The sequence below is a fragment of the Ipomoea nil genome, unplaced genomic scaffold (assembly GCF_001879475.1).
Source record: "Ipomoea nil cultivar Tokyo-kokei standard unplaced genomic scaffold, Asagao_1.1 scaffold2480, whole genome shotgun sequence".
Taxonomy (NCBI): domain Eukaryota; kingdom Viridiplantae; phylum Streptophyta; class Magnoliopsida; order Solanales; family Convolvulaceae; genus Ipomoea; species Ipomoea nil.
This window is the reverse complement of record NW_017618908.1, coordinates 5,599,012-5,611,135: the sequence shown is the minus strand read 5'-3', so window position 1 is coordinate 5,611,135 and position 12,124 is coordinate 5,599,012. Positions and strand designations below refer to the sequence as shown.

The 12,124-nt window shown below is 33.3% G+C and overlaps 1 protein-coding gene across 1 annotated transcript; it reads left to right on the top strand.

The window, feature by feature from the left end:
- The first annotated feature begins 1,023 nt into the window (after positions 1-1,023).
- LOC109152777 (protein FAR1-RELATED SEQUENCE 7-like) lies at positions 1,024-11,351 on the top strand. The gene is made up of 4 exons (XM_019300423.1): positions 1,024-1,699; positions 8,646-8,702; positions 8,794-9,859; positions 10,244-11,351. The coding sequence occupies exons 1-4, from the start codon at positions 1,024-1,026 to the stop codon at positions 11,349-11,351; spliced, it is 2,907 nt and encodes a 968-aa protein (XP_019155968.1).
- The last annotated feature ends 773 nt before the right edge of the window (positions 11,352-12,124 follow it).

Sequence of the window (12,124 nt, the reverse complement as noted above, 5' to 3'; positions counted from 1 at the left end):
GCTCTATCTACTCGGTCATTACTTTCGATTTTTAATTTTTTTGGGACGGCGTTGTTGTACGTGGACGATCAAATGACAATTGTTTAAAGTGCGGGCAGGTGCAATCTAAAGCTGTTACTTAAAAGAAACTATCCTTAATGACAATGACTTGTAGCAACCTTGTCAAAAACATCGAACTTGGAAGTCCCATATTGTTTGGAACTTGGAACTTCTCCAATAAACGAAAGACAAAAGGAATGAATAAGTGGAGGAAAATGACTAACAATAACCTTTAATTTGACTGCATAGCCAACCATAATCAGACCCCACACATATACTTTTTCGATTGATTGATGAAAACATCTATAGTTACTATTTGAGAATTTACATTTGATAGATCTGAATTCTATTTAAATAGTTCATAAATTATATATGAGATGTAAACCGCACTAAGAAGACATACATGACTTTTATGTACAAAAATCATACTTCACTTAGATATTCTGAGCATATCCTAATTATATGAGGACTCAGACTAATCCCTATTTGCACTGGGCTGGCCCAATTAAGGGACAAACAGATTCATTTTTCTATACGAGAGGAAGTTCAAACTCCCGACCTCTCTTAAGGAATGAGAGTGCACGGTCACTCACGTCAACCAAGCTGGTGATACATGTGCATTGTTTATATACCCGTCATGAGTTATTAGCATGCAAAATTAACCCCAAAAAAAAAGGGTTTAAAAAATTGTCAAATTCAAGTGATCACTTAGTTGACTTATATTAACTAAATCCACCTGTTCAATCCTCCCACTTTATCTAATTGTGGAGTGTGTACTAGAATCTAACCTCCCAAATTAAAGTCAAATGTAATTCTCTTCAACTCAAACTTGTTAAGGATGCATGCACCATATGTCCTTAAAGTCTATATAAATGCATGTGTGCATGGACCCTTTCATTGCATATCAACTTCAAAACCCCTAGCTTGGTTATACTTCCATAAATATATACATCTTCTCAAACAATTCAATCTAGTAGCTCAAGTATGGTGGTGAATAAGGCAATTATTGGTGCTCATCAATATTTAGCTATTGTTGCTTTTCTCCATCTTTTCTTGAGCTCTATTGTGCTTAACACCATAGAAGCTAGGGATGTTAGGCCATTGTTGAAGAATTTTCGAAGTAGCTATGGGTCGTTAACCCATCGTAATAATGAAGGGAAGTACTCTTTTGTAAAGGTGGCACGATCTGGACCTTCTCCATGTGGTCCTGGACATGCTTGCAACTCTTTTGTAGAGGTGGCACAATCTAAGCCTTCTTCGCCAGATGCTAGACATGATGAAGGTTACAATTTCATAAAGGATGTCCAGTTCCAACCAGCTAGATATGATCAAGGTTATACTTTAACAAATGTGGCACAATCTGTGCCTTCTCCGCCACGCGGTCTTGGGCATGGTCAAGGTTACACTTTTGCTAAGGTGGCGCAATCGGGGCCTTCTCCACGTGGCGCGGGACATGATCAAGGTTACACTTTCACAAATGTGGCACAATCTGAGCCTTCCCCATGTGGTCCTGGACATGACGATCAAAGTTACACTACTCTCACAAAGGTGACATCATCTGGACCTTCTTATTCGCATAACACCAGACACGTTCCAAGTTACAGTTTCATAGAAGTAGCGCAATCTGGACCTTCCCCACGAGGCGCGGGACATGATGGAAGTTACATCTCCTCACAATCTAGACCTTCTTCGCACCATGTTGGACGCTATGCGGAGTTCTTTCAAAAGCCTACATAAGTCCTATAAAGATATATCATACTAAATATGCAATATCAAAGATTGAATCCATTTATGTGAATTAATATTTGAACTCAATCCTCTGATCTCCCCGTCATAAAAAATGTACCCAGGAAAATAAGACAAAAATAGAAAATACTATATAAACAAAGTAAGTGATTATGTGTTTTTAGGGAAAAATATAATGTACGTGGTTTCTAATATTGGTGTCAATTTAATTGATGTTTGTATCGTATATGTATTGGTTGTTTCTACACTAGCAGTAGCCGCAATTTTGCCACTACCTCTCCAATCTCTTGCTTCTACTTTGTACAAATCTAAAGAAAGATGTTTCTTTTTTTGGTGAACCCAACCAATTCAGTAATCCTTCCTAAGAATTTTTCAATCATTATACGGTTGACCATAATCCATATTCGAAGGTGAATCACGTCACTAACATGCATATTCATTTTTAATAGGAATAATTGTTAAATAGGTCACATGCAATTAGGTCACTGAACCTAAAAAAAAAAAAAAAAAAGACTACAATTGAATTTCTAAACTAACCCATTTCATGTCATTAATCTAATTTACAGGTTTTTCATATTTCTAACCGGTCACCCAAATTTAAAATATTTAAAATAGTAAAAAATAATAATAATAAGTTCAGTGGCCAAAAATATATGTTTATTTTTTGAATGCTCATTTTAGTGTCTACAAGTTCATTTTAGTATATATATATATATATATATATATATATATATATATATATTATCAAAAATGGACATATAGTATATTAAAAATAAAAATTCAGTATACAAAAAATAAATATTTATCTTTATTTCACCTTTCAATATGTACCATGATTCACAATATAATTTACCAGAATTGTTGATTTCATCCTCCAATCCTTTTGAAGATGTCAAGATGAGATGACTATTTTTTTCCTAAGCAAATCTAGTGAAATTTTATTTTATTTTTTGTCAAACCACAAATTTTCTCAACTAATTAATTAAGGTCATACAGTGATATAATCTAATCAAAACTTATTAAAGCATGCACACACATAAAAGTGGTACAACAAAATGAAGGTGTGTGCTCAAATGCGAATCAATCTTTTTATATGAACTTGCAAATTGTTAAAAGAATGCATTGTAATTATTACACGAATGTACATCAATTACTCACAGAAATGTATGGAGGATGCATGCGCGAGGTGCATTCGTACAGTAATTGCAGTGCATTCATGTAGTAGTCGCGGAACTGGAGTAGTTGCAGTGCATTCCTTCAATTCGCATGAAAAGGCCAGTTCGTAACTGAACGTGATTATATATATATATATATATATATATATATATATATATATATATATAGACAAAATTGTGTATAATCATGCTTACAACATCAGAAAAAAGAGTCATGCATAAACCCTTTGGCGACCTCTCACAAATTTATAAACTTTAACGAGAATGTACATTGACATTCAATCTGCATGTAACAAAATGTTTCTCCAAGGGTTTTTGATCAATAACCGTTAGCTGATTGTGTTAGTGACTAGTAAGTTTGACTAGTTGATAGGATTAGTTGATTATAGAAAGTTGTTTGGTAAATTAGTTGTTAGCTGATAGCTGATTATATGCAAAATGACTTTCTCAAAAAACTGATCGAAAAAGTTAGTTTGAACAGCTTTTTGAGTTTTAACGTTTTTGAGCAATAAACTGTTACAAAAAGTTAATTAATCAAACACTTATATTAATTGTTTAACTAAGTACGTGAAACGGTTAATAGTAATTAAATAAGTCACAATTGACTGATAAGCTAATTATGTTACTAAACACGCCATAAACATTTGATGCAATCTCGCTAATTAAGAGTTAGCTAGCTTAATGATAGACATGTAAAACAAACACTCCAAGAAAATAATCAATCAAAAAGTGTATATGAGCAACCAGTGCACGCAACTCTCCAAGGATCACTTGTTGTAGATGCATGCATATATGAGATGGAGACTTTATTTTAGTGAACATTTCCAATAAGAAAGGATATATGCTTTGGCCAGTAATACACATTACACAATGAGCTTTACCTAATTAATTGCCTTATCTCAACATATATCACTTCTCTCCACCATCCCACACTCACAACTAATTACCCCTTATAACATATATATTAGACACAAGAAACGTACCGAGCAGACAGACGATATGATACTTTTTTAAATTGTTTAGTACTCAAACAAAAAAACACTACTGGAAATTATGGAATTTCCGACCACCTGAAAGTGATCTTAAATCAAGTCAAAAGTCTTGTTCCGACCACTTTTGGTATCCGGAAAAATTTTTGTTGCTATTTCCGACCACTTTTTATTTTCAACTTTGATTTAATATCACTTTCAAGTTATCGAAATTGCATATAATTTCCCGTAGTGAAAATAGCATTATATTAATGGTAGTTTAGCTAACTCATCCTATGTTGGTAGTATTTTAGAAGAGTGTGTGTCTCTTGTTCAAGCTTTATGTGATTCGGTAAGACAACTTTCTCTCAGTTTGAGCGTACTATACGCACTAGTCAAGAGTATTATCTTCAATTTGTGTATATATTCTTGAATTCATGCAATAAATCTTGGGTGTTTTTGCATTTAAAAAAAAAAAATGGATAAACGCATGATATCCAATTTGTTTCTCTCTTCAAAGTGGAAAAGGCTCTCTTATTTTCCAATTTTCCGTTTTCAAATAAAAAAACCTAAGATTGGGGGTAAATACATTTTTGGATTAGCTTTTAAATGTTTGACCGACTTTAATTTAGCTATTTAATTAGTTTTTTTAGCTAATTAATTTAGCTATTTAATTTGCATTTGCAAGTCGAAAGTCTACGATACCCTGGTCGTGAAATGCTTTTAATGCAGTGTTACTTATAACACGTCGCAAGAATTATTTTCCCTCTTCTTCCGTATTTTCCAGCCTACATTAACAGTATTCGTACGATATTGTTCTCTTATTGCTAGTTTTCGAACTACAAATCCCAACAACTCCAACAAGTGATGATTCTCTCAAATAAAAAGTTATGAATTTGATCCCCACTGGTAAGTATAAGAGTACGTATCTAGCAACACTGAATTTGTTCTCTTATTGCTAGTTTTCGAACTACAAATCTCAACAACTCCAACAAGTGATGATTCTCTCAAATAAAAAGTTATGAATTTGATCCCCACTGGTAAGTATAAGAGTACGTATCTAGCATTTTCGGTGCTAATCTGAATATTACTTTGATGGTCTGCTATACTAAGTTTGTTCATATCAAGACTATGTGATCTAATGGTATCTGGGTTGGACTTTCATTTGGAAAGTTGTGAGTTTGAGCCTCAGTAGAGGCGTTATTGGCTCTGAGAAAGTATATGAACAGATACTACATTGTAATAGAGTTAGTAGCATTCAAAAAAATAAGTTTGCTAGTTTGGTATGCTATTTTACATTTTATAATTATATTAAGTTGCCAAGTAACTCTTAACCACTACATCGAAATTTAACAAGCTCTTTGTTTGAGCTCCGATCATACGTTGGTATTGCTAGCAATGATTGTAGAACCATTATACATGCATTCTTTTCATAGTAGAAAATATGTATGGATAGATACTATATTGTAATAGAGTAAGTAGTATTCAAAAAAAATATTAATTATATAAATAATAATAATTTATTATTTAAAATTAAAATAATTGATAATTAACAGTTATTTTTAATTATTTGTTTAAATATCTACAAAAAAATCATTTTATTATTTATTAAATAGAATTATTTTATATTAATAATAAATAATAATTATGTAATTAATATTTGTTTAATAAAATATAGGTATGTTCTTATATGTTTTTCTTTACATGTTAATTGTTTATCATAGACAACTAATTTTACCAAATATTCCCAACACATCATTAAATAATGTGTTTATTAAAATTCACCATGACGCTATTACATTGTAGTATCTGTTCATCTATACTTTCTCAACCTGTTGAAGCACAAAGAGTCAACACCGCCTTCACTGAGGCTTGATCTCATAACCTCCTATGTGCATAGGAGAGTCGACTACATAACATCTGAGTACAAGGTGTTTGACAGTTGATATACAATTTTAAGAAACAAGAAACTTAACCCAACTTCCGTGTATTGCTAATTTGCGTTTTCCATTTAGAAAATGAAAAATTTTCCATTTATGAAATGTGCCATAAAAAATTTGTTTATATATTAATTCCATTCATACATTTGTGGCTTCACTCAATATAAGCCACAAAAGAACTATTTCCCCCTTAGATTCATGCACTAAATATGTAATACAAAATCAGTTCGACCTGGTTGGTTATGAAACCGAGATTGATTTATCTTATTGTAGTCTTTTGTCAACTAAAGTCACAGGGCATCGAAATGTACATTTTGAATAGTGGTTTGGTCCCGTCTCTTTCTTTGTATTTGCTTTGGTGGATTAATGATGTTTGGGTTTCTTAAAAAAAATGTTTAATTAGACAAAATTATCATAATGTTATCACATTTTTTTAATATTATATTCATTATGGACCTTTGATCTTGTGACTATTGTGATCTTGTTAATTTCAGTACTCGACTTTAAAAACTAACAATTTAGTCCAGTAACTATGCAATTTTTAAAACATTTAATTTGGTCCACCCGACCAAATATCGCCGGGAAACGTAAACTTTTTAAATTTTTATTCATGGGGCAAAACAGTCATTTAACGTTTAAATTTCTTGCTTCCACTGGAAATGGATAATGAAAGAAAAGGATGAACCTTGAAATGATCATATTGCCCTCGAATTAAACAAATTAAAATGATTTTACAACTTTCCGCAACATTTGGCCGGTGTTTTGGTTGGGTGGACCAAATGTGTTAAAAATTGCATATATAGTTACGAGACTAAATTGTTAGTTTTTAAAGTCGAGTAATGAAATTAACAAGACCCCAATAGTCATAGGACTAAAAGTGTAACTATATATATATATATATATATATATATATATATATATATATATATATATATATATATATATATATATATATATATATATATATATATATGGATTCCCGTGCAGTTGTGTGTGTCCGGTGCGATTGTGGGGTGAGATGAGAGCCATTGATCTTGTCAAGATCAACGTCTAGGATTAACAATTTTTTTTTTTTTTTAAAATATGGTGACAATTTGGTAATTTTAATTTACATCTAGATCAAATTTAAGGTGCGTGTTTTTTGTGTTTAAAGTGAGTGGGTTTTGTGTTGTGTGTTTAAGGTGCGTCAATGGTTGAAAACTTAAGTGTCGTTCTAAAGCTTTAGGTGCATGGTTTTCCTTCTTAAGGTGCGTGGTTTGTGTGCTTAAGGTGCGTCAGTTGTTGAAACTTTAGGTGCGTGGTTTTCCTTCTTAATGTGTGTGATTTTTCTTCTTAAGGGGTCTAAAGCTTTAGGTGCGTGAGTTTTCTTCTTAAGGTGCATTGTTTTCCTTAAGGTGCTTTATTTTCCTTCGTAAGACAGTCTTTATATCGTGCACCACGCGTCAAAACGGCACCGTTTCTGCAGTTATAATGGAGTGACACTACAGTGTGTCTAAATCGACATTGTCTCACGTATTGTTTTTATATTATCAAATGAAACTGCAGTTATATCAAAATGATATTGTAGTTGTGGTTAAATGAAACTACAGTATATATAAAATGAAACTGAATAACATTTCACATATTTGAGTATATATTGTATAATGAAGCTGTAATTATATTGAAATGGTCATGTAGTTGTGTTTTAATGAAACTATAGTGTATATAAAATAAAATTAAATAACATTTTCACATATTTGTGTGTATAAATATTGAATGAAACTGTAGTTATATCGAAATGAAACTGTAGTTGTGTTGAACTGAAACTGCAGTGTATACAAAATGAAGTTGAAGAACAGAGTTATTTTTTACGAAAATTCTATTTCTTTTCATTAAATAAAACGATGTCGTTTTGATGCGCGGTGCATAATTGATTATGCATTGCGGTGCACGATATAATTTGCCTTCGTAAGATGCGTTGTTTTCTTCCTTAGAATAGTATTCAAACTTTGTTGGGCTATTGTTTTTCTTTAAGAATATTATTTACATGGTAGCCCAACAAAGTTTGAATAATATTCTGGCAAATTATGCTGTGGATCTGTATGCACCATGCATGGTGCATACAGATCCACACGACGTCGTTTTAGCCTAATGACGCGGGGTTTTATAAAAAAAAAAAAAAATTCCGTTAACGGCGTTTACTTCCAAATTCCTTTTGAGTTTGTTTCCAAGTTTCAAACTCGATCGTTGGCAGTTGTTCGCTGTGGTATTGGCATTCGATATCACCGGAATCGCGATCGCAATCTCAATCGCATTCGCAAATCGCAATCGCAAATCGAAATCGGGAATTACAAAGTGATTGATAGATGGAGGATGGAACAGAGCAGACGAATTCCGCAGTTGATGATTAGCATTCGATTCAAGGTGATCTTGTTATTGTTTTTGCAATCGTTCCTTTTGGTTTTTTATATGATTATGTGATTAGCAGTGATGTTTGTGTCTAGAATCTGCAAATAGTTGTGCAAAATCACGTAAGTAATTTCCATAATTGTGTAACAACAATTTCAGAATTTGAAAACAATAATTCCATAATTTCATAACTATATTTCCAGAATTGCATGTCTATATATTCAGAATTAGGGGTACTCTGTTTTGGCAGTTTGTTGCGACTGTGTATCCAGAATTGTATAACTATATTTCCATAATCATATAACTATATATACAGAATCTGTAGACACTCTGTTTTTTCTGTTTGATGAACTGTTTGAATTAATGTTCACCATGTCTATATAATGTAGTTAGTGAAGGCATTGTGGATGGTTCAGTAGATGTTGATGGATCTTCATCAATTACAGGTTTATTCATAGTGGTTTACCTTTTAATTAGCAAATTATGGTTAGGAATTATGTGTTAATGGAAATGGTTATTATTGTGTTATATTTGCAGTTGATCAAGATTTGGTTGGTTTGGTAGTAAGTAATGCTGATGAGGCTTTTGAGGTGTATAACAGTTATGCATATACACTTGGTTTTAGTGTGAGGAAGGGTCATCAACGATACAAGGGATCTTCGAACACAATTCAAATGAAGAAATTTTGTTGTTCTAAGGCTGGTTACAAGGCTAACAGTGGGGTTAAGGCTTATTCCAAAATTGACACAAGGACAGGGTGTGGAGCGTTTGTTCAATTTGACGTGGGTGATGATGGGTTGTGGACAGTTACGAAACACGAGAAAGTGCACAATCACGAGTTATGTGTGTTCAACAAGAGTCATCTACTTCGTTCACATAGGAGTGTCGGAGATAATCAGCTCTTATATTTACAAGGTTTGAAGGACAGTGGTGTTGCATTGGCAGATGGTATTAGGTTCCTAAAACACCAATCGGGGGGGTCCCCTTTAGTTGGTTTCACCAGTAGAGATGCTTATAATTCAATGGCTGCGGATACTGTCAAGCGATTGGATGGAACGGATTCTAACTCTTTAATTGAAATTTTTAGGAGGAGGCAGTCTACCGAGACTGATTTTTTCTTTGATTTTGAACTTGACTTGGATGCAAGGTTGTGCAGTTTTTTTTGGAGGGATGGTCAAATGAGACGAGATTACGAGGTGTTTGGGGACTTGTTAGTGCATGATACGACATATCGCACAAACAAATACGATATGATTTGTGCCCCTTTCGTAGGGATGAATCACCATTGCATGAATGTAATGTTTGGATGCGGGTTTTTGATGAACGAGAGGATAGAATCGTTTTTGTGGTTGTTTAAAGTGTTTTCAAGATCAATGGGTGGCAAGTCTCCACAGACTATTATGACAGATCAATGTGCAGCTATGGCTGCTGCTATATCTAAAGTGTTTCCAACATCACGTCATCGTCTTTGCATATGGCATATCGGTGAGAATTCAAAGAAGCATATCAAGACGTTAAGGAGCAATAAGGATTTCTTGGATATGTTTAACTACGTGTTGAAATACACAGAGACCGAAGCTGAATTTCAATTCTATTGGACAAGGTATGTTAGTAATTAATCGTTTTTATTGCATTACGTTTGTAATTATGGATGTATAGTGCATCAATTATGGATATATAGTATTTCGATTATGGATATATAGCAGTGGTGGTGTCTGGAAATGTAGTATATGGATTATGGATATATAGTATTCCGATTATGGATATATAGTATACCGATTATGGATATATAGCAGTTGAACTTACTGGTGGTGTCTGGAAATGTAGTAGTATGGATTATGGATATATAGTCTATCAATTATGGACATATAGTATTCCAATTATGTATATAGAGCAATAGAAATTCTGAGTATGTGTTAGATGTGGTGATGCTGCTTGTTAATATTCTGCTTCATAATCATTTGGGATTTTGTCTTACCATTTTCAGGTTGGTGACTGACTATAAATGTCACAAGAATACTTGGTTAGAAAAGCTATATGACTGTAGGGAGAAGTGGTGTCCAGCATTTAACAAGGACTATTTTTCTGGGGGCATTCTATCATCACAAAGGAGTGAAACTACAAATCATTCGATTTCTAGAAGGTTGTCCAAGACAGCGGGTCTTTGTGATTTCTATTCATCGTTTGTAAGCGTAATTTCTGAATGGAGAAGTAAAGAGAACGGTGAAGACTTTCGGTGTGCTCAAGGGGTACCCGCTATGATGATGGAGCATGTGAAACTTCTTTCACATGCTAGAGAGGTATACACGATTGAGATATATTTTCTGTTTGAGGAACAATTCATGAAAGGCAGTGCGTGTCATCAAGAGATGGTGTTGAATGATGGCCGTCAACAGAAGTATCACGTGTGGCGGCCAGATATAGATATTATAAGGCATGAGGTTAGTTTTAACGCAGCCAACTTGGACATTTCTTGTAGTTGCAAGTTGATGTCTGAGTTGGGAATTCTATGTTGTCATTGTATACGCATTCTTCACGTACATTGTGTTTCTAGTATTCCCGACAAATATATACTTAAAAGATGGACTAAAAAGGTTATTGATGGTAGGAATGTCAACATTGATTCTATGGTTTATAATGTTGGTGTTCCTCCATCAATTTGGGTGTTCGATATTAGTAGAAAATTTCAAAGATTAGTTGTGTCTAGTCAAGATAGCAGCGTAGCGAGGAAACTGTGTGACGAGGCTGTTGATGATGTAAAGAAAAAGGTTGAAGCCGAGGTTGGGCATGTGCATATTGAAGAGTGTGGTGTTTCATCTTCAAGTGGTGGTGTTCAAAATCCTTCAAGTCGGAGATTGAAAGGTGAGCGTAACAAAAGGAGGAGTGGTGTTATTGAAAAGAAGTACAGTCTTGCAAGGGGGAGAAGGAGTGCTGCAAATAAAGCTGCATTGAGTACAAAGGGTGCTGTTCAGTCTTTGGTGTTGGAAAACATATCCAAGCTTGCTGGGGATGGATACCTTGTACATCCAAGTTCTTCAAGTTCAGATTTTGTTCAGTTTAGTAAGGGTTTAGATGACAATGTAGGTGTAGATTGAGAAATACAAGTTGTTATCATTGATTTTATGCAATTATACAGTTTTAGTTTTGTAATTCTGGATATGTAGTTTTGCAATTTTGGAACTGTAGTTATGAAATTATGGAATTATAGTTATACAATTATGGAATTGTAGTCATGCAATTATGAAAGGTATGCAATTATGAATTTGTAGTTATGAAATTGTGGTGTTTAGTTATGCAAGTATGGATGTATAGTTTTGCAATTATGGTATTATTGTTACGCAATTATGGAACTATAGTTATGCAATTGTGGAATTGTTTATATACAATTATGGAATTATAATTATGAAATTATGGAATTATAGTTATGCAATTATGGAACTATAGTTTTGCAATTCTGGATTTATAGTAGTCATGCAATTATAGATTTGATACATGAAAACAAAAACAAAAAAAAAAACAAAAAAAGTAAAGAAAAGAAAAGAAGAGAAAAGAGAAAGAGGTGCATAGATCAGATGTAAATTGTTATTTAGCTATTAACATCATGCATCTACATTCACAAAATACAAGTCACATTGTCAATGTAGTTCACAAAAACTTTCTAATTGTTTAGAATTCAGTCAACATGTTGAAGAATATTCATTCAATTCTTCTTCGAAACTCTTTTGGCCGCTTGCAGAACCTCCCCCCTGACTTCATTCATTCTCCACTTTATGAGGTTCGCAGCATATTTCGCTCGCAATTCACACATGAAGCTTGCCTATAAACAAATAACATTAAGTAATTAGTCATTCGCAGTTTTATTTATTTT

Coding starts and splice junctions, on each gene's coding strand:
- LOC109152777 (XM_019300423.1), top strand. CDS start 1,024: ATGGTGGTGAATAAGGCAATTATTGGTGCTCATCAATATTTAGCTATT. Junction 1,700..8,645: donor AGGCGCGGGACATGATGGAA/GTTACATCTCCT, acceptor TATATAATGTAG/TTAGTGAAGGCATTGTGGAT. Junction 8,703..8,793: donor TGGATCTTCATCAATTACAG/GTTTATTCATAG, acceptor TTATATTTGCAG/TTGATCAAGATTTGGTTGGT.